We start from the raw sequence: 20,601 nt of genomic DNA on the forward strand, positions 1-20,601 counted from the left end.
CCACCATACACACTCGTAAACATTCATTTTTCAAATAAATGTTTATTTTTGAAGATAAAAAATAAAAATATAAATAATAATTATTTATTTATTTATTTAATCAGTCAATTAAAATGTAATTTAGATGGTTAAACATTAAAACAATATTATTTTTTATCATTAAAGTAGTTTTATCCGAGTGAATTAATAATAACACCGGAAAGACTGACTTAGTTCTGCAATCATTCAAACTTGATCCCATTTCCTTTGCAATTGCTGTTGCTGTTGCGTGGATGCCCCGGTCACTCGTTCGCTCTCATGTCTCCGCTTGCTGGTTACTGGTGACCCAACACCCGTCACCAGACAGTGGGTTTTTAAATTCAAAAATTACTGTTGTCTGTGGCATTGGGTACCAATAGCATTACCAGCAATGACATTTACAGTTACAAGTTACAATACTCTTGTGTATATACGAAATAAAAATTAGCGTAATGCTGATACGCTGATAGCCGAGAAGAACTAGAGGGCGAATGAGAGTTTGAAGAGGAAGGAAAGGAAACTAAAGAGAGGAGAGATGTCAGCTAACTTGACGGCAATCATTCCATTTAATTGTATCAATGATATAATTTTATCCCTTCGTATTTGCCATCACCTAATTTTTTTTTATTGCTCGGTAAGTTATCGCCATATTGGTCCAGACGAATTATTATTTTATTTAACTTTACTATTTACTAAAAATTTATTTTCAGAGCAAACTGGACGGATGAATTTTTCACATGAACTTACAGTTTAACATAAAAGATAAATTTGCGTATATCCTGAGTCCACACTCGCATTTCTCATGTTATTTTAGTGTTTACGTTTGTTTTCTCAGCGTTAAGAGAAGAGAAGAGAAAGAGAATGAGAATGAGTGAGTGAGTGAGTGCTTTCTGCTTTACTTTACTCAGCTTAAAACCCAGGGGGAGCGTATACAGAATCCAACATCTCGTCTGCTCTCGTCATCGTTCGGTACCAACACTCGCCCATGAGCACAAAGACTTACACATTCACGGCATGATCCATCAGCATCAATACGAATAGAGGGAGAGAGGGAATTGACAGCCCCTGCAGAGTTTCTGCGATAGATATCGAGAAAGAGCAAAAGCTACAGCCAGAGTAAGAGCTAAGGATCCAAGTACTGGGGACAAAGACAGCTGGATGATAAATAAATATAAAAGTGGGAGAACAGAACCCCGGAATGAATCTTTCTCTCTTTATAGAGCACATACACCACCCAGCAGCTCTGTTGGGTTTCTGTATACACAGCTCCGGAGTTAGTTGATGTTCAAGAGCTAAATAGTCTCTGTGTCTGTTCTGTCGGCACAACGCGCAGTCGCTCTACACCCAAATCATCTCTCTCACCAGCACTAGCACCACCACCACCACCAGCAGCACCAAGAAAAGAGAGTCTATCACCGTGTATCAACTCGCTAGCATCTTCTACGATAAGCCGCGAGCTTTGTGCACTCAAACAAAGTCCGCTCCAGTTAAATCTATTAACAGTCGCTGATTTAATTTTTGTTTTTTCAACCGAACCTTTATCACCTCAGGTAAGACATTTAATTCACTTACTCTAGTTTCTTTATCATTATATTTATGATAAAATGAATTTTATCCTCACAAATACAGTAGACGTTTACTGCATCCAGTGACTGGTGATTTATTTTAATTTATTTCCGTGGCTTAGAAATCAAGACAAGTATCAGCCGGTAAATTTATCAGTGTCTTATTATTTCTTTATTTATTTAAATAATTATTTATATTTTATTATTGTACTGTAGCTGCTGAAAATTATCATTGATTTTTTTCTATCTATATCTTTCTTTGTACGGGAATATCTCCAGTACAATATATTTACACCGCTCAATATCTTTGTACGTACAATATATTTATATATTTATTATGTCGTGCAGTGAAAAAGTGTAAAATTAAAAAAAAAATGAATTAATTAACTTATTAAAAAATTTTTATTGTTTTATTTATATTTTTTAGCCGCTCAAGTGGTACAAATTTAAATTCGGGTCAGTGAACAATATGCTAGACGAGATATATAATATATAGAATGGATGTATGGATGTGTGCAAGTATAAAAAGGAGTAGAAAAATAAGAGATAATAGTAGCGAGGCAAATCTCTATAAATCTACATCTAGACTCTAGACTACACTATAGTCGCTGTAACATTTCAAAGGGATGATTCTGCGGTAGGGTTGATATATTGCGCAAAACGAGACGGCGCATTTTTAAAAAATTACTTACTTTGTATCACTCGCGCCAATGATTTGGTTTTTAAATTAAATTCGAGTTGCTGATGATTTTAATTTAAAATTTTTTTCGAAGAAATAAATTTGTCTGTTTATTTATTTGTATTAAGTAATAATCTACTATTGGAATATTGAGAATCAAGACAGATTATTTATGATCGCGAGGTTTATCGATTCCCCGGCTCACTCGTGTATGTAACAAAACCAACACGCGGTTGATTATTCTCTTCTCTTGTCTCTTCTCTCCATGACAATATTAGTCACTGAATATAAATAGCCGGGATTATTATTATTTATTTTATGTATATTTATATTTATATTGTTATTGTCATTATCTGACCTTGGTCGTTATCAAATAAAAATAATCCACCGGTGATCTATTTATGGATTTTTAAATTTTAAATTGCGCAGATATACATTTTTTATTGCGTTTTATTTGAAGCCTGTTAATTTAATATTAAATTATGTGATATGTATGAGTGTAAGATGTTAACATTTAACTGTTGGCATAAATTTAAATCGATCGTATCTCAGGATTAATAAAATGAAATAAAAGAGAGTATAGTTGTGGTTTTTATTCAATTGCAACTTGATGACTTGCGTCAACTAGTCCGATCGTTAACCCCGTCCCGGAGTTGTCCGAGTATTTGCCAACGAAATAACATATCATACATCTCGTTACTCGTTACATATATGCATGTGTATATATATTTATATATACATGTATGGATAAATTTATTTCAGCTGTACGCTGCAATTTTGTAGGGATTATTTTTCAGTCCGTCTAGCATATTCTGATTATATTATCAACGAGCCGTGACGAATGTTGCTGAAAAAAATACTAATGATAACATTATTACTTGTGTAAATATACGTATGTAAAAGTCGAGTAACATGATACTGAGTACAAGGAGAGACATTTCTGGTAATGATTACAAAATATTGTAGGAATGGTTCCCATATTTTATGGCAATGGGTTTTTTTTTAACTAATCATTCATATTTATATGGGTTTTCCGATAAAATTATGGTAATTATTACCGTAGTTTATAGTAATAGTTACCATAGTATTATGGTAATAATTACTATGATGTATAGGGTTTATTCCCATACTTACCTAGAAACCATTCCAATGTGGATATAAGATTTATATTACTGAGTATTTTCTGTAAAAAAAAAATTTCCAAAAGTACTGTATGCTATCTAGACATCCACTACTGTCTGGAATAGTACTCAGTACCGTATATGCCTATGAGTATAGTAGTTATTACCATACGATACAGAAACTAGTACCGTAATTATATGAATTTTTCCACAGTTATGGAAACTTTTACCAGAAATTATGGGCGTATATTCTATAACTCCTAGTAATTATTACCATAACGTTATGGTTAATATTGCAAAAGCGTACTAAGAATAAATATAATTTTTTCTCTGCATAGTAAGAGGAAGAAAATTTAAAGAGTTTGAAATTTTTATAGTAATAGTTATAGTTTAAAAAATAAAAGTTTTAGAATAAAAGTTTTAAATGTTTATGAAGAAAAAAAATATATATGTAGTCTGCTGAATTTTTTTAGTATTGAATAAAAGTAATAAGACTTATTTGGATAGTGGATTTGTCTATATAAGTATTTGAAATAAGATAAAATTACAACACTTTGTATTTATTTATATATTTTTTACAAGGATTACTTGGAGATGCTGCTAAGATTCTCTCACGTACTTGTTGACATTCCTTTAGTCGTCTTTCACTTTTAGTTGAACCACAAAAACTCTGAGTACACTTATAAAATATATAGACAAAGCTTGTAATTAAGTTCTTCTTTGTATCTTGTTTGCAATTATTTTTAATAATTATTATTTTTTTTTATTTTGGAGTGAAGGTGAGATGAGGGTAAGATGAAATGGAGTAAATATAATATTTTTATTGGTAGGTTGATATAATGAAGCTGTGGTGGAGTTTATTATTGGTACTGGGAGTCGTACTCTCAATAATGTCAATTACGGCGCAAGCTGAATCCGATGTATGGGAGGAAGATGATGAGAGAGAAGTACTTGTGCGAACTGTCAGAGGTACCAAAGACCGTGGTACGTTCTCGGTTAATATTTTCACATAATTTATTTATTTAAATTCTTATTATACCTTTTATATATTACTGTATATTAATCAAAAATTAATGGCTTTATATTAAATCAATTTTTAAATATTTTAATGAGAGTAAAAAATTTCCCTGACATTTTTCTATATTTATTAATCATAAATTTTAAATGAAAATTCATTCAACTGAAATCATTAGAGAAATTTTTCAAATTTCTGTTGCTTATAAATTTTTTAAGTTTAATAATTAGCTGCCAAAAATGGTGTCTGTAAACTAGATTTTAAATTTTTTAAATTTTACCGCGCAATTTTAAAAAATTTAAAAAGTAACTTCGGATTCGCTTTTTATTACTTTTCAACAAAGTTTACAAACAATAATAATAATAATAATAAATTTTATCGCAGCATCCGGAAGCAATGGACCAGTTTGTAGATATTCAAAAGGCGAATGGTCCGAATGTGATCCTAAAACAAATATGCGATCACGTTCTCTGAGTTTGAAGAAAGGAGACAAAACTTGTGAACAAACTAAAAACATTCAGAAGAAATGTAAAAAAGGCAAAGGTAAATATGATAAAAAAAAAAGTTACTCCTAACAAATATCAATATTTAATTAAATTAGTCAACTGCACAAGCATTTATTGCAACTGACATTAATTAAAATGTTAATTTAAGTAGAGTAGTAAATTGAAAATAATTTGTGTGTACTAATTATATTTAATTTTAAAAAATTTAATTAAAATGTAATTTAGCGTGTCGCTATGACAAAGGAACATTCAGTGCATGTGTAAATATGTCAATGACACGAGTGGATAATTTAAAACCCAATAGCGATTCATCATGCGATCAAACGCGTCGCATTACCAAAAGCTGTAAACCTGAGGCCGCTAGTACGAAAAAAGTTACCAAAGGTAATAATAATTTTATTTTATTTCATTTTATCCACACTAATTACTCATCAATTAACTAATTAAATAATAAAATTAAAATTTTCCAGCTGATCGCAATAGAAAAACTGGAAAGCAGTAAACAGTAAAAAATTTAAAATTCAACAGCAAATCGTAAGCCCGTCTTTTGGCAGTCGATATTTCAATAGCGTTATATTATTATATATATCATAATGTTATATATAAATATAAATATATAATACTGACTGACGCACTAAAAAAAAATGAAAAAAATAAGACATTTATAAGCTATGGCATTTATTTTACAGAAGATATACAATTGAAAAAAAAAATAAAATTATTGTTAATGTTTTGATGATAATTAAAAATGAGAAGAAAAAAATTTTTTGACATTTTTTTTTTACTCAATACAATAAAATATGTACAATAATATATTATCATTATTATTGAACTAAGATACAGTAAAAAGGAAAAGAAAAAAAGAAATTCGTCTCGTTGTTTGATGAAGAAAAATTTTTTTTAACACTCATTACTGTTCTTGAAACAATTAATTGTTGATTAATGACAACGACTCGTATTTAATTGAATACATCCATAAGTTTAAAATAATAATAATGAAAATATTTAAACTCAATTTTATTGAGCATTAAAATCAAATTCAAATAATTCAATAAACAAAAAAAAAATAAAACAAAATAAAACAAATGATAAATAATAATGATAATAATAATAATAATTAATTATTAATTAATAAAATGATAATAATCTTTTCAATTTTATGATACAATTTATTGTATGCGTTACAATGTTTAGTAACGGGAAGAAAAAAAATTTAATGGACATGTACTCAATGCTACAATTAACTGTAGTACTAAATTACATATTTAACGCCATATCATTGTAACAATTAACTATTAAGATTAAAAAGAAAAAAAATATGTCGTGATTATGAGAAAAAAAAAATAAAATTCCGTATATTAATTGTCGTGCATTAATGTATTGAATATACGACGATGATAATAAATATTAATGACTTTAATTGATGAACATAATTAATTATAAATTAATTGATGGTTAATTAACGTAATCTTTTAATAATTAAACCGTATTTTAATCTCGGCATTGTAACATAGCGTGATAGAGAACAAAACAATGTTTGTGCCATCTAGCGGTTCTTTTTAATAATTAATATATATAATATATATTTCTTGATTATAACAATTAGAATCAGCTCTTACTATACTTATATTATTATTAATAATGTAATAATTTGTAACAATTATAATATTGTTATGGAAAATGATTTCTTTTTGTCCCAAGTGTAGAGAACTTAAATCCTTTAAATCTAGACCAGTCTAATCTCATTCGGTATTTTAAATTAGCGGTTTTAAATTTAATTGATCAATTAATCAATGGGATTTTAATGAAGTAATCGGTGGTTGTAATACCGAGTGAGATGAAAACTCATTCCATCATTCGACTTTATGACTAAAACTATTGCTATTAACTAATCAATAAATATTAATAATTAATTAATTTACTAATGTATTAATTAATTAAATCTTGTATAATGTAATTAACTTATGCGTACACATGTAACATGTAACAAAAAAAATAAGATGTTGTCAATAAAAAATAATAAAAATATTATTATTGTTTTATATTTTTTTAAATAAACCCGCCAATTTAATTATCGGAATAATTTTTAAAAAAATTTTAATTATTGTAATTAATTAATTCCTGATAAAAATTTTAGCAAGTTAGAAACTTGTTAGAAAATTTGTGGGTAAAAATGTTTATAATTACCCACATTATTAGTAAATTTAATTACAAATGGACAATACCTTTTTTTTTTTTGTAAATTTTTAAAATATAGCGAAACCTAAACTTACAATTAATTTTCTCAATAAGACAATTTATAGATAATTTGAGAGCAGGACTTGATTTTAGATCTAATCTTAAAATTGTTTATCAAATAATACTGATAAAAATTAAAAAATTTTATTTAACAAAAGATTTGGGCAAAAAAAGACCTAAGAATCTGATAGTATAAATCTAGATCTACATAAATCTCGCTTCCAAGCTCTTATCGTTAAAAAGTATTTACGTCGAAGGAATAAAACAATTAATCACCTTCAAGGAACAGAAAAAATAAAAAAACTGGAACAAGAAATCAAAGATCGTGATTACGAAGTTACTATGGGATTTGAATAGATGGCAAGTGGGTGAGGTCTTCCGGCTTTTTTTAATGACGCAAAAAACAGAGTCACGTTAATTTAACGAAATTGTCAATTCTTGGATGTCAGCGAGGATCAATTAGAAAGAATCTAAAGAATTCACATTAAAAATTCAGCACTTGAAAGCTTCGTTCGTTTCAATAAATTATTTAAATAAATTCTGCAGAGTAAAATTTAAAAAATAAAATAATTAACAATTTTATGCAATAAAATTTACTGTAATATTTTTTTTTCATATATTTTTTATTACATTTTCTACAACATAAAAATATAAAAACATTTATAATGCGTTATAAAAATTAAAAGAGATTCAAAAGGCGTTTTTGTGTAAAGTAAAATTACACAATGGACGGAATTAGATTACGACTGTAAGTATTTAAAATTTTAATACAAAAGTTATTAATAAATTAATCAATCATTAATTAATTAATAATATATATAAAGGTACGTGATTAAGGCTACTAGTAGTGTAATTAGTAAATAAATTATTCTCAAGCCACGGACTCAGAAACTTCTCGATCGTAAACCTCGAGATTTTCATCATCGTCACGGTAATTTTTATATCTGAATATCTGTGAAAATCGTTCTTGAGCTCTGCCGCAAGTATTTGGCCCAAATTTAATAATCATCATTATGACACCGACGACAAAAAGTGTCAGGCAGGCACTGGCTGGCCAAAAAATATGTAACCCCATTTTTTATAAAATATTTATTACTTTGTACCTCAGCTAAAAGTCTCCTTTTAAAAGACAACTTATATCTAGTCAGTATTTAAAATATTTAATTAAATATCACTCTCTCTTTTTTGTAATTCCATATATTCTTGTGGTAGTGGCGTATCAAGTCTTGAATCAGGATACGCTAGTTCTTCGTCACCAACAACTGACGGTGGGTAATAAGATTTTTCATCAATTACTTGAGTCTTTATTCGTGAATTTAATTCTGATAAATCCAATGGCGGGTACTTGTGCGGTGTCACTGTCCACAGTGATGATATCCAACGATTTCCTTCAATATTAAATTTTAAAAAGATATATATGTCGTTTTTACTTTCACTGTACACTGTAAAAAATTTTTCGACCCGGTGTATTCTAAATTACTCGGTGTGAAAACTACACCAAATATCGTGTTAAATTTAGCAGACACTCACACCCATATTTTTACACCGAAATTTTTTGCAGTGTATTAATTATTGATAAATAAATAAATAATTTGTTTATTATTATAATTATTACCAGTGTGACGATCTTTCCAATAATGTTGATAAGGTGAACACCAGCAGAATATTATGTTCAGTATAAATATAAATCCACCTACTAAAGAAACGATGGATATAATAACATAAAAAGGTGTAAAATCACCATACTCATGTTGTGTAAAGTATTCATTATTTTTATATAATTCACGATCGTCTAATACAGACATTATTTAATGATAATAATAATTAACAATAATCAACTTACTTCTGAAAAATAAATATTTATATTTATAAAAAAACTATTAAATAATAATAACTGGATTTCAATTATTGAAAGCAAACAAGTGGTTACTCACGTAGAAAACCGCGCCCAATTTCCTGGTAATCCAAATATTTAAATATTTGACTTGTGTTAATTAGTAATTTTATTGAACGATTAATTTTATTTACATAATCAGTATTAAATTTTTTGGTGAACCAGTGAGTTTATGTAAAAAAGTGTTTTTTTTTTTTTTAATTCAAAGATCCATTTACTTTACGTGTAAACGTAAGTGATTGTAAAATTATCCGTTGGAATGATGGAGAAACGGGCGGGTCGCGTATATTTTGGTGGGGATAAAATCCACATGTTCTATAGTTTGTTTAGTAGTTTTTTTTACTATAGGTTAATTTACTTTTAATTGTAATTATGACACGTTTGTTTTTATTTATATAAATTTGAATTTTTGAAAAGTTTATAGGAAAATAAAAAATTTAGCAAGACGTCAAAGTTTAAAAATTCAAATAAAAACTACTTGCTGTCAAAAACACAAAATCTTGTGGTAATTTTGTTATAAATTGGAGTAAAAAAATAATATTGACAAAACTGCATAATTTTAATTGAAGTAATTATTGATTTTTTATTTAATTATCTATAAAAATTTATTATTTTTAATTACTGGTATTTTTTAAATTTCAAATTTTGTTTAAATTTTTAGGTTAGAGTTTATTGATCAAATTTAAATACTGATGTATTTGTAAATTAATTAATTAATTATTATTTAAAATTAATAATTAAAAATGAGTGGGTCAGAAGAAATGCCTGTGAAAATAGAATTCAAAAAGAAGAAACGTAATATTCCATTGAGGACAAGAAAAGTTGAAAGTTCTGACAGTGATGATGATAAAAATGACTCAGTAATGTACTGTCTAATTTATTAATTATTATTATATATATTATTAATGCAATTATTAACTAAGTAAATAATTTAACAGGAGTAAAATTGAAGAAACAAAAATAATTCAAAAATTACGAGAAAGACCCAATGGAGTTGACGTCAGAGGTTTAGCTCTTGGGGACAAAGTAACTGGTGATGGTGTTGGTAATGTATGTAATTATTTATTTATTAATTAATTATTAAATTAGTATTTTAAATAATTATCGAATTTTATTTTTGTTTTTATAGTCATCAGATCCGTTTAATGTAAAATCAGGCGGAATGGTAAACATGTCAAATTTGAAAAATATCAAAGTAAAAGACGATGCGTACGACACAGGAATCGGTACGCAGTTTAATGCCGAGACGAATAAACGAGATGAAGATGAAGAAATGTAAGTTACTTATTTAAATTTGCGATTTGTTTAAATTTTTAAATGTTTGTTTTTTATTTTATATTAATAGGGTGAAGTATATTGAAGAACAATTGACGAAGCGTAAAAATAATTTGAGTAATAATCCAGATAATCAATTAGACAGTGATAAAAATAATTACTGCTCACCGGAAGAAGCAGCTTTGCAAGCAGTACCTGAACATTTGAGACAAAGCTCAACTCATAAGAGCGAAGAAATGTTGTCTAATCAAATGTTATCTGGTATTCCTGAAGTTGATTTAGGAATTGAGTGAGTAGTTGTAATTAATAATCCAGTAATTAATTATTATAGATAATGTTATTTGTTTTAGAGCGAAAATAAAAAATATTGAAGCTACTGAAGAAGCTAAATTGAAATTGTTATGGGAGAAGCATCGAAAACAAGATGGACCGTCGCAATTCGTGCCTACTAATATGGCTGTTAATTTTGTTCAACACAACAGATGTAAGTTTATTAATTAATTTATTAGTTATGAATAAGTAGCCGTAGTGTATTAAATAAATGTTTTTCTTGTTCCAATAGTTAACATCGATGACAGTGATTCGAAAAAAGCTAAACAGGATTTATATAACAAAAGAAAAGCTCAAGAGGACTCGAAAAAACGCTCTAAGGACGGGGTTGAAAAAGCTACTGATGACTATCATTACGAACGGTTCAAAAAACAATTTAGGAGATTTTAATTTTATGTACTTAGTTGAGTTTTATTTAATATATAATTTAAAAATTTTAAATTTATTTTATTAATAAAAAATCTGAAAAACATTTGATCCTGCGGAACAACTCCAACACTTCCTGTTGTTTCTAAACTCCATGATATCAGGACTCTGTCGAAAAAAAAATTTTTTTTTAAATTTATTAAATTTTATAAAAATATATAAATTTAGATCATTCTGATGTCAATTAAATGAGAAAACCATAATTTTAAATTTTGAGTAAAAAATAAGCGGGAATCAGAATTTTAAAAAGGGGTAAAGTTAAAAATATTTAGCATCCAAAAAATATATCAAATATTCCCAATTAATGTAGTTATATATTATTATAAAACTCTAATCAATATTGAAAGAAAAGGAAAAAAAATTCTATTTGTTAAATTGAGTTTCCTGATGGACATGAATAATTTATCACTAATAGTCACATGTTATCATTAATGGTCATATGTTATCTGACAATCATAGATAACAAATAAATATAACGAGAGAATAAATTTTTTCCTAGTAAAGTAAAGGGACAACCAATAAAATCATTGTCACGTAGTAAAATTAACTCGGAAAATTTAAACTACGCCGGCGCTATAGTTAGTTGACGTCACCACCATGACAAAATCTATACCAATACATTGACATGTGTGTAAATGTAAATATACATTTATATAAACATATACCAGCAAGTTGAGAGTATGAGCCACGTACTTGTGTCGGCATTTAACTTGTTGGTGTTTGTGACATCCAGTGAAACAGCGCAATAGAGCGTCTAGAGTCTAGACAGTCGAATTATATTTTTCCACCATCGTACTCCGTAACAAAATTTATCAATAAGTACATATACATATAGATATATATTTGCTACTAAATTAAAAAACTATATTTTGAATACAAAATTAAAAAAATAAACAATTCACAATTCGTGAGCATAACTACGGGCGTGGTAAGCCAACCAAAATAAATATGAGTTGTGGATTTGTTACTTGCGGTCCAAATGAGGCTCTTGTTGTGTCAGGTAATTGGTCAATTTATTTATTAATTAGCCCACTTGAGCGCCCATTAAACACATTGACATATTTAACCTACCGAGTACTTTGCAACCTACTTCTGCCAGTTTTCATCTTCATTGCTACTGTAATCGTAATTTCGATTGTTTATTTATTTATTTATTTTACTAGGATGTTGCTATGGCAAACCTCTGCTTGTACCTGGTGGAAGAGTATTTGTGTGGCCGATTGTTCAACAAGTGCAAAAGTAATTTTTTAAATAATCATTTATTTAAAACGCGGCCTTGGTTATGTAATTTGTTTTATTTTTTTTTATTGTTATTATAGAATTTCATTAAACACTATGACGTTACAAGTCGAAAGCCCAACTGTTTATACCTGTCAGGGTGTACCTATTTCAGTAACTGGAATCGCACAGGTAATTTTTTTTAAACAATTATAATTTATTATTTTTTTTTAATGTTTATATTTTTATATAGCGCCAGTTTTTCAAACCGAGTTTATTTTTAATCTGGGTTTAACTTATTGCAGGTATATTTATTATATATATTGATGTATAGATATACTAGCAATATTAATTTAAATCCGAGAAAAATAAATCCGGTTTGAAAACTTGGCTCTACATTTAAAAATTTAAAGGGATTCTTAGACAGTGTCCCCACTTTGTGAAAATATTCAATGACACTGAACTGTCAGAAATATTAAAATTTTTTTAAATAATTAAAACATTAATTTAAAAAAAGATTTCGTCATTAAAATTTCACTAAGATATAGATTTTTAAAAAAATTACTGATAGTTATTATCAATTAGGAGTTAAACAAAATTTTGTAAATAAATTCTAGTCCAAAAAATTTGAAATTTCGAATTATGGCATGAGGATTTTACTAAAATATATTTACTAAATTTCATTTCAGTTCTAATTGATACTTACTGCAATTATTCTTTTTTTAATTATTTTGCTTGATTTTTTATTCAGGTAAAAATTCAAGGACAGAATGAAGAAATGCTATCAACAGCATGCGAGCAATTTTTAGGAAAAAATGAAGACGAAATTCACAATATCGCACTGGTAACACTTGAAGGACATCAACGTGCAATAATGGGCAGTATGACAGTCGAAGAAATTTACAAAGATCGTAAAAAGTTTAGCAAAGAAGTGTTTGAAGTTGCCAGTAGTGATCTCGTCAACATGGGCATCACCGTCGTCTCATACACCTTGAAAGACATCCGCGATGAGGAGGTAGTTACGACAAATAAATACAAAATTACTCATACAGATCTCCATCATAAAAATTTATTAATGAATGCTTATTAGTTTAATTATATTTAAAATTTAGATTAGATTTAGATTTTCATAAATGAGAGAGGCATGAGTATTGATTTTTTTTAACATACCGACTTAGTGGTCAATTCATTAAACTCTAGACACGTTATGAGCTCATTAGTTAATGCTTTTCGTATTATTATTATCATCATCAATATTATGAAAGAAAAAATGATACATTTATTCTAGATAATTGTAATATTCAATTGACTTTTTGTTTTCTTTTTTTTTCTTGCAGGCGTCTAAGGTATGTTACTGCATGACTTCTCTCTTAATTTTTTTAATTTCAATTAACTCTATTAATTTTTTTACTGTGCGTTTTTAATTTGCTACTAGATATTTAATTAACTAATTAATTTTTTTATTTTTTTTTAGTACTTAATCTAATTATTTTTATTAATACACAGCTACTTTGTCAATTGATTTTTTACAAACTACTAAAATATTGTAAAAGTTTGTCGAGTATTTAATCAGTCGCTGATATTATTCTGTATATTTTTCTAGGGTTATTTAAAAGCCCTCGGTATGGCGCGTACTGCAGAAGTTAAACGAGACGCGCGAATTGGTGAAGCTGAAGCACGACGAGATGCACAAATGCGTGAAGCCATCGCTGAAGAACAACGAATGGCTTCACGTTTTCTCAATGATACTGAAATAGCCAAAGCGCAACGTGATTTCGAGTTGAAAAAAGCTGCTTATGATGTTGAAGTTCAAACTAAAGTAATTATATTTTTTATATTTAAAAATAAATACTAGGAATAATAATTATAGTAATAATTCTTGTGATATTTATAGAAAGCTGAAGCGGAAATGGCATTTGAATTGCAAGCAGCCAAAACAAAGCAGCGTATTATGGAAGAGCAAATGCAAGTAAAAGTTGTGGAACGTGGTCAGGAAATAGCTGTCCAGGCACAGGAAATGGTGCGTCGCGAGCGCGAGTTAGATGCGACTGTAAAACGTCCAGCTGATGCTGAAAAGTACCGGCTTGAGAAAATGGCCGAGGCTAATAAATTGAGACTTGTTATGGAGGCTGAGGCTGAGGCTGAAGCGATCAGGATTCGCGGTGAGGCTGAAGCGTTCGCTATCGAGGCGAAAGCCAAAGCTGAGGCCAGTCAGATGGCCAAGAAAGCTGCGGCTTGGAACGAGTACGGACACGCTGCTATGGTTGATATGATGTTGGACACTCTGCCCAAAGTAGCTGCCGAAGTTGCCGCCCCTTTATCTCAAGCCAAGAAGATCACGATGGTCTCTAATGGCAACGGAAGTATTGGAGCTGAAAAACTTACTGAAGAAGTTCTGAATATTGTAACGCGTGTTCCTGAATTAGTTAAAACTCTCGCTGGAGTCGATATCGCTAAGGTAATTTTATATTTATTTATTATTATAATTATAATTAATAAAATATTTTTTAAATTTTTCAGTCGGTCCATGCAGCATAGACGCAAATTTCTTCCAAAGATTATAATTAATTAATTACTCATTTATTATTTAATTATGAAATTTTAATTTTAATTAATGTAACATTTGAAATTATTATTTTGCAATACATAATAAAAAGCATATTTCAATTGTGTGCTTACTCGATGACAGATCTGACCATGCACCAAATATTTGTCACGACTAGATTACTATTTAAATATAAATTTAAGTGTGTGTGTGTTATCTCTTTTATGTAAATCAACTATTTAATCAATAAAAAACAATATGTCTAATCTAAAAAAAATAACAAATACTCAATTTACAACTTGACCACTTGCAATATAATTAATTCATAATTAACAACTTAAATATTTATTTATTTTACATATACATAATCTGATAATGTTTTTGATCAAAATTAATTATTTTTTAATTAAGCATTGTATGCCGGTCGTAAATATTGCGACGTTGCTCGCGAACTTGACGTTTCCATTTGTCTTGCTGGTGACCAACGCGATTTAATACATTACTCCGGACGCCCATCGGGTGGGATGTTCCTGGTGCATTAGCTGCTATCGCTTCGTCCTGTAAATTTATATTTTTTAAATTTATAGACTAAGTAATTTTTATATATATGATTTTTGTATTACGTCTTCATTAGTATGCTCCTGATAACCAGCGCCGCTGTTACTTTTCCTAAGACGTTTATTTAATAATGGCTCCAGACAGATTAAAAACAACATGTAGATTACTAATAATGATATTACCCATATCACTATTATGACAACTATCTGAAATATTTAAAATCAAATGATAATTAATTGATTTTTAAATTTGTAACAAAAAATTAAACATTGAGGACATATTCAGTAATTTATTATGGAAGGGAAAAATGCAACTTCTGTAGCGTGTTCGGAAAAACACGACTGATAAATATTTATCTAGATGATGAGTACCTGGTAAGTCACGTAGTTTAATTAAAACCAGTGGAACTAAAGAATACCTGGGGCATGTTCACAAATTCACTCTGTACAGAGACATGCAACTTCTGCAGAAATACTTATCAATTTCTAGAGTGTATTTCCGAAGACAGTTCTGCGTTCAAAAATATCTGGTTGAACCAGAAGAACAATTCGACACTACCATGCATTCATAAACTCTGCAGTGAAGGTAAATGCAGTACCAAGTATTTTTTAGTTCCTCTGGTTTTAATTAAACCACGTGACGTTTCAGGAAGTAACTATCTAGATAAATATCTATCAATCTCCAATGTTTTAAGAGTTATTATTGATGATAAGTACCTTGATAATTGTAGTGTTACGATTTTCATATTTACATTCACAACGTGGACAAAAAATAAGTTCTTGCCCATTAAGTTGGTCTTTTATTTTTGGTAATACAACTCCGTCACAATTGCTGGTAAAAAAAAAAATTATTATAAGTTTATTTGAGGAATTAATTACTGAATAAAAAATTTAATTTAATTACCACTCAGATGGTTGAACATTTTCAATGAAGTTCATACGCTTGTTAGATGGATTTGATGGAGTTGTGGTGTTAATAACTGATGCGATACTTGGACAAATGCATTTACATCTTTTGTCTTCGTATGACTTGGCCTAAATTTATCAATTGTTAAATTAATTAGTATTTTATTATTTTTAAAATAAATTATTTAAATAACTAACCTGGCACACTGTGAAGTATGTAAGTGATATTATTAGTAATACTTTGTACACAAACATTGTTCATTAATTAATTTACAAATTAAAACATTTAATTAATTTATTGAGTTGTTCAGAAACTGATTTGAGTTTCTGTCATTGACAATCGACAATTATCAGTTGACAATTCGGAGTTGACACTTGACACTTGAAACTTGGAACTTGACAGGTTGGAATTATGACATTTATCTTTAATAAATAGCTGAAATAAATTTAAAGGCTGGTTTTTAATTTTCATTTCCGAAAAGGAAAGTTTGTGGAAATGGCTGCCAGCGACAATTTCCTAATCGTCAGTAAAAAAGCGGGAGTAAGAAGTAACGGGTGATAAAATTTTTTATAGAAATAAAATTAATGTAATTTAGTCTATAATTGTCTTGAAAATTTTCTTGATACTCAACAAGGATGAGGTAGCAAAGAAAAATTATTAAAAAAAAAACTAAGTCTATAAAAACTAAGAATATAAATGAACGACTTCAACGCTCCTATTGGAGCAAGTGACAACTGCTTGACAATTCGCTGCTAAAGTTGCAACTCTGCTCACCAGCAACCAAGCAAAGCAAAAAGCAATGAACAATCAGTTGCACTCGGGCAGCTCTACCTCTTGCGCCATTTATCTCCAACAATAACAATAACAACGACGAAAGACGAAACCAGTTAAACAAAAGTATTTGTTTAATTGGAATGCGATTTACTTACCCGAGCGACTCGAACAAAGAAATTTGCGGTTTTGAAATTTGCTCATCATCACGTTGGCTTCGGAACAAACTCAAGTGTTACTTTGCAGTGTCAAGTATGTAAGTAACAACAAACAATTTTATTTTTAAAATTACATTTATTATTTTTTCATCACATTACTCATTACCTTTTATTTATTACTCAACAATATTCTTTATCATTAAACATTACCAACTATTGTCATTATTTATCACAATCACTCTAGATTATAATTAAATTAAATGATAATAAAAATTAAATATCAACATCAAAATTTAAATAATTCTATTCACTGATATTATCAATTATTTTTATTATTATTATTAGTTGGGCTGATATGTCAAATCCTGCTGACCGATCAAATTATCTCCAAGACAGTAGTAGTGATACCGAAACTGATTGCAAAGAAACTGATGGACGTGGAAGATTTCGTGCTTGTAAAAATAATTTAAGGTAATAAATTATTATCAAATTTTTTATTTAAATCCTCTGTACATTCAATTATCATCAGAAACTAGTGCGTTTTATTAATTATTTTATTAGTTAATTCTTATTAAAAAAAGTGACGCAGATTTCAGTGGAAAAATTGACTCAAGTTCCGGAGTAAATTTATTTTTGACACTTTTTTTATTATCAACATGAGTGACGTCGATTGCTATTTTATGCCTCACGTTTTTTAAATTTTAACCGGAACTTGGCTTAAGTTTTTTATTTGAATATTTAATTAGTAAATTAATTATAATTATAATTATTATTTTTGAGTATGAGTAATTAAATGTAATTGTTTGTTATTCTAGACCAAGTGATTTGATATTTGAATAATTTAGTTGATATATTTATATATATGTAGATTAGTGATTATGATTAATAAATATTATTAATATGTTAAACATAGTTAGTGCACTATTAGAAGCAGGATGGAATTAAAATAAAGTGTAAGGTAATAAATTATTTGCACGTAGTCTTTCTGGTCCAAAACCCCCAAAGTCTTGTTTGGCACAGCAGCATCGTCAACTCAATGATAGTCGTACTGGTAGATGGCATTCATGTGAATCTAGTGGGCTTAGAAAAAATTTAAACCAAAGGTAAAACAAAATACGGAAGATTTTTTTTTTTAATAAGTAAATAAATGACGGATGATTTTTGAACGTCATTTATTACGAGGTATCAAAAGGAATTGGTTTTAATAATTATTGCAATTTGTTATTGTTGGGTTTTTATTATTATAAGTAATAATTGTTATTTATTTATTTATTTTTATGATATTTTATTTGTTTAGAATGCGTCCAGCGATAGGAATTGGAAAGAACCAACCGCAGAACCGCGATAGTCTTGTGAACGGAGGGCTGGCGGGAAATATGAGCAGCAACCAGCAGCCGAGTGACGATCGCATAACATTGATTGTCGATAATACCCGATTTATTTTGGACCCGTCGCTGTTTACTGCTCATCCCAACACAATGCTGGGTCGGATGTTCAGCTCTGGAATCGACTTTGCTCAGCCGAACGACCGCGGCGAGTACGAAGTCGCAGAGGGAATTTCCGCTATGGTATTTCGGGCGATATTGGAGTACTACAAGGGTGGGATCATACGCTGCCCGCCTACGGTCACTGTCCAAGAGCTAAGAGAGGCTTGCGACTACCTCCTGGTACCTTTTGATGCCAATACTGTTAAGTGTCAGAATTTAAGTAAGAATATTTATTTTTAATTAAATTAATTGCTTGGTAGTACGGTCGTTAATTGATTGATAATTGTTTTTAAAAGGAGGATTGTTACATGAGTTGTCAAATGAAGGAGCTCGCTGTCAATTTGAAGTATTTCTTGAAGACTTAATACTGCCGCTGATGGTCAATAGTGCAAGACGTGGTGATCGTGAATGTCATATTGTTGTATTACTTGAAGATGATCTAGTTGATTGGGATGAAGAATATCCACCGCAAATGGGTGAAGAATATTCACAGAGTATGTTCATTATTTTTTTTTTAATTATTTATTAGCTAATAATTAACAATTACTGGTAATTAAAAATTGTGATTAGTAAATTAATTAGATTATTGATAAATATCAGTTATTAATTACTATAGATTTTAAAATTACATATTTACTATTAATCAATAAGTATTATTAGATATTTATTTACGATAGTAATTAATTACTTGTGATTTTAAATTATTTACTGACAGTATTTGCTCTTAGATTTAATGCAATTATTCTAGATCAATAATTGTTATTGATGTAAAAATATTAATTAGTAAATTAATTAGATTTTATGAGTAATAATAGTGATCAATATTTTTTTAATAATTACAAAATATTAATTGAAGATAATTATGAATTACTTTTAATTAAAAAAAAAAATAAATATTTATAAATTTATAATTCCAGCGGTAAATAGCACAGCAATGTACCGTTTCTTCAAGTACATAGAAAACCGTGACGTAGCGAAGCAAGTAATGAAAGAACGAGGTCTAAAAAAAATCCGTCTCGGTATCGAGGGTTACCCGACATACAAAGAAAAAATAAAGAAGCGAGCTGGTGGACGTGCTGAGGTTATTTATAATTACGTCCAGCGGCCTTTTATTCACATGTCTTGGGAAAAAGAGGAGGCCAAAAGCCGTCACGTCGACTTTCAGTGTGTAAAGTCCAAGTCGGTGACAAATCTAGCGGAAGCGACCGCTGACCCAGTGCTTGATGCTGGTGGCAACACACAACCCGCTGAAGACATACCCCAGCCCGAAGTTATTGCCGTCGGGTCTGATCCAGATGCCGAGGGCGCAATGGCTCTCCTACCCGACATCGACCCTCGACGGCTTCTTCCCGACGATCTCTTGTGACTCGGTGTCACCACACGATGCCATCCGTGTAACCACAACCACAACTACAAAGACGATACCACACTTCGTTAAATTATTTATATTTATAATTAAATTATAAACAGCTGTACATAACTTTTTTATTATATCGTATCATTCTCGTATTACATATATATATACAATTATTATATTAAATTTACACTACGCTAGTTTACATATATTACATATCCAGTTTTAAAACTATAGAGTTTACGTAATTGTGATTTTTATTATTACATATATTATAATGATAATATTAAATAAGCTTTTTTCATTTTATACAATTATTTAAATAAATGTTGGATATAAATTTATTTTACGTATTATTTGTGTATTTATATGCTCAGGGGATTGTCCTCGGTAGTTTGACTCTACCGGAGGCTGCTCCTGAGCGTCATTCGTTACTGTTGCGATTCTTCATCAACAAAATAATTAGCAAGTGCGTGTGTCAAAGGTGGTTATAAGTTATTAAATTTTCTCTACTTCATCAACAAGGCCAGCAAGTGC

The 20,601-nt window shown here is 29.2% G+C and overlaps 6 protein-coding genes across 9 annotated transcripts; 4 read left to right on the top strand and 2 right to left on the bottom strand.

The window, feature by feature from the left end:
• Positions 1-1,259: 1,259 nt before the first annotated feature.
• LOC103575709 (conserved uncharacterized protein) lies at positions 1,260-6,935 on the top strand. Of its 2 annotated transcripts, XM_008555591.3 has the most exons (6): positions 1,260-1,568; positions 1,648-1,727; positions 4,214-4,367; positions 4,783-4,941; positions 5,130-5,288; positions 5,375-6,935. In XM_008555591.3, the coding sequence occupies exons 3-6, from the start codon at positions 4,223-4,225 to the stop codon at positions 5,404-5,406; spliced, it is 495 nt and encodes a 164-aa protein (XP_008553813.1). In that variant the 5' UTR covers positions 1,260-1,568; positions 1,648-1,727; positions 4,214-4,222; the 3' UTR covers positions 5,407-6,935. The 2 variants fall into 2 exon arrangements, with proteins under 2 accessions (XP_008553813.1, XP_008553812.1); XM_008555590.3 differs by lacking the exon at positions 1,648-1,727 and having other exon boundaries at positions 1,261-1,568.
• A 1,287-nt stretch (positions 6,936-8,222) lies between these two features.
• On the bottom strand, positions 8,223-9,277 carry LOC103575710 (conserved uncharacterized protein). 2 transcript variants are annotated; one of them, XM_008555592.3, is made up of 3 exons: positions 9,077-9,277; positions 8,758-8,984; positions 8,223-8,530 (listed from the first exon to the last, which is right to left on the bottom strand). In XM_008555592.3, the coding sequence occupies exons 2-3, from the start codon at positions 8,945-8,947 to the stop codon at positions 8,307-8,309; spliced, it is 414 nt and encodes a 137-aa protein (XP_008553814.1). In that variant the 5' UTR covers positions 8,948-8,984; positions 9,077-9,277; the 3' UTR covers positions 8,223-8,306. The 2 variants fall into 2 exon arrangements, with proteins under 2 accessions (XP_008553814.1, XP_053595771.1); XM_053739796.1 differs by having other exon boundaries at positions 8,758-8,987.
• A 130-nt stretch (positions 9,278-9,407) lies between these two features.
• LOC103575714 (conserved uncharacterized protein) lies at positions 9,408-11,115 on the top strand. Its single transcript, XM_053739795.1, has 7 exons — positions 9,408-9,604; positions 9,698-9,901; positions 9,975-10,086; positions 10,166-10,311; positions 10,382-10,600; positions 10,662-10,795; positions 10,874-11,115. Exons 2-7 carry the CDS (start codon positions 9,780-9,782, stop codon positions 11,029-11,031), a joined length of 891 nt encoding a protein of 296 aa, XP_053595770.1. The 5' UTR covers positions 9,408-9,604; positions 9,698-9,779; the 3' UTR covers positions 11,032-11,115.
• A 678-nt stretch (positions 11,116-11,793) lies between these two features.
• LOC103575713 (flotillin-1) lies at positions 11,794-14,946 on the top strand. The gene is made up of 7 exons (XM_014443368.2): positions 11,794-12,067; positions 12,231-12,306; positions 12,387-12,477; positions 13,037-13,300; positions 13,889-14,104; positions 14,180-14,743; positions 14,806-14,946. The coding sequence occupies exons 1-7, from the start codon at positions 12,016-12,018 to the stop codon at positions 14,821-14,823; spliced, it is 1,281 nt and encodes a 426-aa protein (XP_014298854.1). The 5' UTR covers positions 11,794-12,015; the 3' UTR covers positions 14,824-14,946.
• Positions 14,947-15,159: 213 nt separating this feature from the next.
• On the bottom strand, positions 15,160-16,703 carry LOC103575712 (conserved uncharacterized protein). Its single transcript, XM_008555594.3, has 5 exons — positions 16,492-16,703; positions 16,292-16,422; positions 16,105-16,219; positions 15,454-15,594; positions 15,160-15,388 (listed from the first exon to the last, which is right to left on the bottom strand). Exons 1-5 carry the CDS (start codon positions 16,546-16,548, stop codon positions 15,233-15,235), a joined length of 600 nt encoding a protein of 199 aa, XP_008553816.1. The 5' UTR covers positions 16,549-16,703; the 3' UTR covers positions 15,160-15,232.
• A 101-nt stretch (positions 16,704-16,804) lies between these two features.
• Positions 16,805-20,318, top strand: LOC106693885 (BTB/POZ domain-containing protein 10). Of its 2 annotated transcripts, XM_014443366.2 has the most exons (6): positions 16,805-17,321; positions 17,569-17,694; positions 18,204-18,326; positions 18,521-18,930; positions 19,007-19,204; positions 19,628-20,318. In XM_014443366.2, exons 1-6 carry the CDS (start codon positions 17,209-17,211, stop codon positions 20,074-20,076), a joined length of 1,419 nt encoding a protein of 472 aa, XP_014298852.1. In that variant the 5' UTR covers positions 16,805-17,208; the 3' UTR covers positions 20,077-20,318. The 2 variants fall into 2 exon arrangements, with proteins under 2 accessions (XP_014298852.1, XP_014298853.1); XM_014443367.2 differs by lacking the exon at positions 18,204-18,326.
• Positions 20,319-20,601: the final 283 nt, after the last annotated feature.

This window comes from Microplitis demolitor, chromosome 6, assembly GCF_026212275.2.
Source record: "Microplitis demolitor isolate Queensland-Clemson2020A chromosome 6, iyMicDemo2.1a, whole genome shotgun sequence".
NCBI classification, from domain to species: domain Eukaryota; kingdom Metazoa; phylum Arthropoda; class Insecta; order Hymenoptera; family Braconidae; genus Microplitis; species Microplitis demolitor.

What these genes read in the sequence shown, in the direction of transcription:
- LOC103575709 (XM_008555591.3), top strand. Translation starts at nt 4,223, where the DNA reads ATGAAGCTGTGGTGGAGTTTATTATTGGTACTGGGAGTCGTACTCTCA. An exon ending in CAGAGGTACCAAAGACCGTG is followed by an intron (nt 4,368 to 4,782) that starts GTACGTTCTCGG and finishes ATTTTATCGCAG; the next exon opens with CATCCGGAAGCAATGGACCA. An exon ending in TACGAAAAAAGTTACCAAAG is followed by an intron (nt 5,289 to 5,374) that starts GTAATAATAATT and finishes AAAATTTTCCAG; the next exon opens with CTGATCGCAATAGAAAAACT.
- LOC103575710 (XM_008555592.3), bottom strand. Translation starts at nt 8,947, where the DNA reads ATGTCTGTATTAGACGATCGTGAATTATATAAAAATAATGAATACTTT. An exon ending in TTGGAAAGATCGTCACACTG is followed by an intron (nt 8,531 to 8,757) that starts GTAATAATTATA and finishes TTAATATTGAAG; the next exon opens with GAAATCGTTGGATATCATCA.
- LOC103575714 (XM_053739795.1), top strand. Translation starts at nt 9,780, where the DNA reads ATGAGTGGGTCAGAAGAAATGCCTGTGAAAATAGAATTCAAAAAGAAG. An exon ending in GATAAAAATGACTCAGTAAT is followed by an intron (nt 9,902 to 9,974) that starts GTACTGTCTAAT and finishes ATAATTTAACAG; the next exon opens with GAGTAAAATTGAAGAAACAA. An exon ending in GAAGTTGATTTAGGAATTGA is followed by an intron (nt 10,601 to 10,661) that starts GTGAGTAGTTGT and finishes TATTTGTTTTAG; the next exon opens with AGCGAAAATAAAAAATATTG.
- LOC103575713 (XM_014443368.2), top strand. Translation starts at nt 12,016, where the DNA reads ATGAGTTGTGGATTTGTTACTTGCGGTCCAAATGAGGCTCTTGTTGTG. An exon ending in TGAGGCTCTTGTTGTGTCAG is followed by an intron (nt 12,068 to 12,230) that starts GTAATTGGTCAA and finishes TTATTTTACTAG; the next exon opens with GATGTTGCTATGGCAAACCT. An exon ending in ATGTTGAAGTTCAAACTAAA is followed by an intron (nt 14,105 to 14,179) that starts GTAATTATATTT and finishes TGATATTTATAG; the next exon opens with AAAGCTGAAGCGGAAATGGC.
- LOC103575712 (XM_008555594.3), bottom strand. Translation starts at nt 16,548, where the DNA reads ATGTTTGTGTACAAAGTATTACTAATAATATCACTTACATACTTCACA. An exon ending in CATACTTCACAGTGTGCCAG is followed by an intron (nt 16,423 to 16,491) that starts GTTAGTTATTTA and finishes TGATAAATTTAG; the next exon opens with GCCAAGTCATACGAAGACAA. An exon ending in AGGAGCATACTAATGAAGAC is followed by an intron (nt 15,389 to 15,453) that starts GTAATACAAAAA and finishes ATAAATTTACAG; the next exon opens with GACGAAGCGATAGCAGCTAA.
- LOC106693885 (XM_014443366.2), top strand. Translation starts at nt 17,209, where the DNA reads ATGCGATTTACTTACCCGAGCGACTCGAACAAAGAAATTTGCGGTTTT. An exon ending in GCTTGTAAAAATAATTTAAG is followed by an intron (nt 17,695 to 18,203) that starts GTAATAAATTAT and finishes ATTTGCACGTAG; the next exon opens with TCTTTCTGGTCCAAAACCCC. An exon ending in TGTTAAGTGTCAGAATTTAA is followed by an intron (nt 18,931 to 19,006) that starts GTAAGAATATTT and finishes TGTTTTTAAAAG; the next exon opens with GAGGATTGTTACATGAGTTG.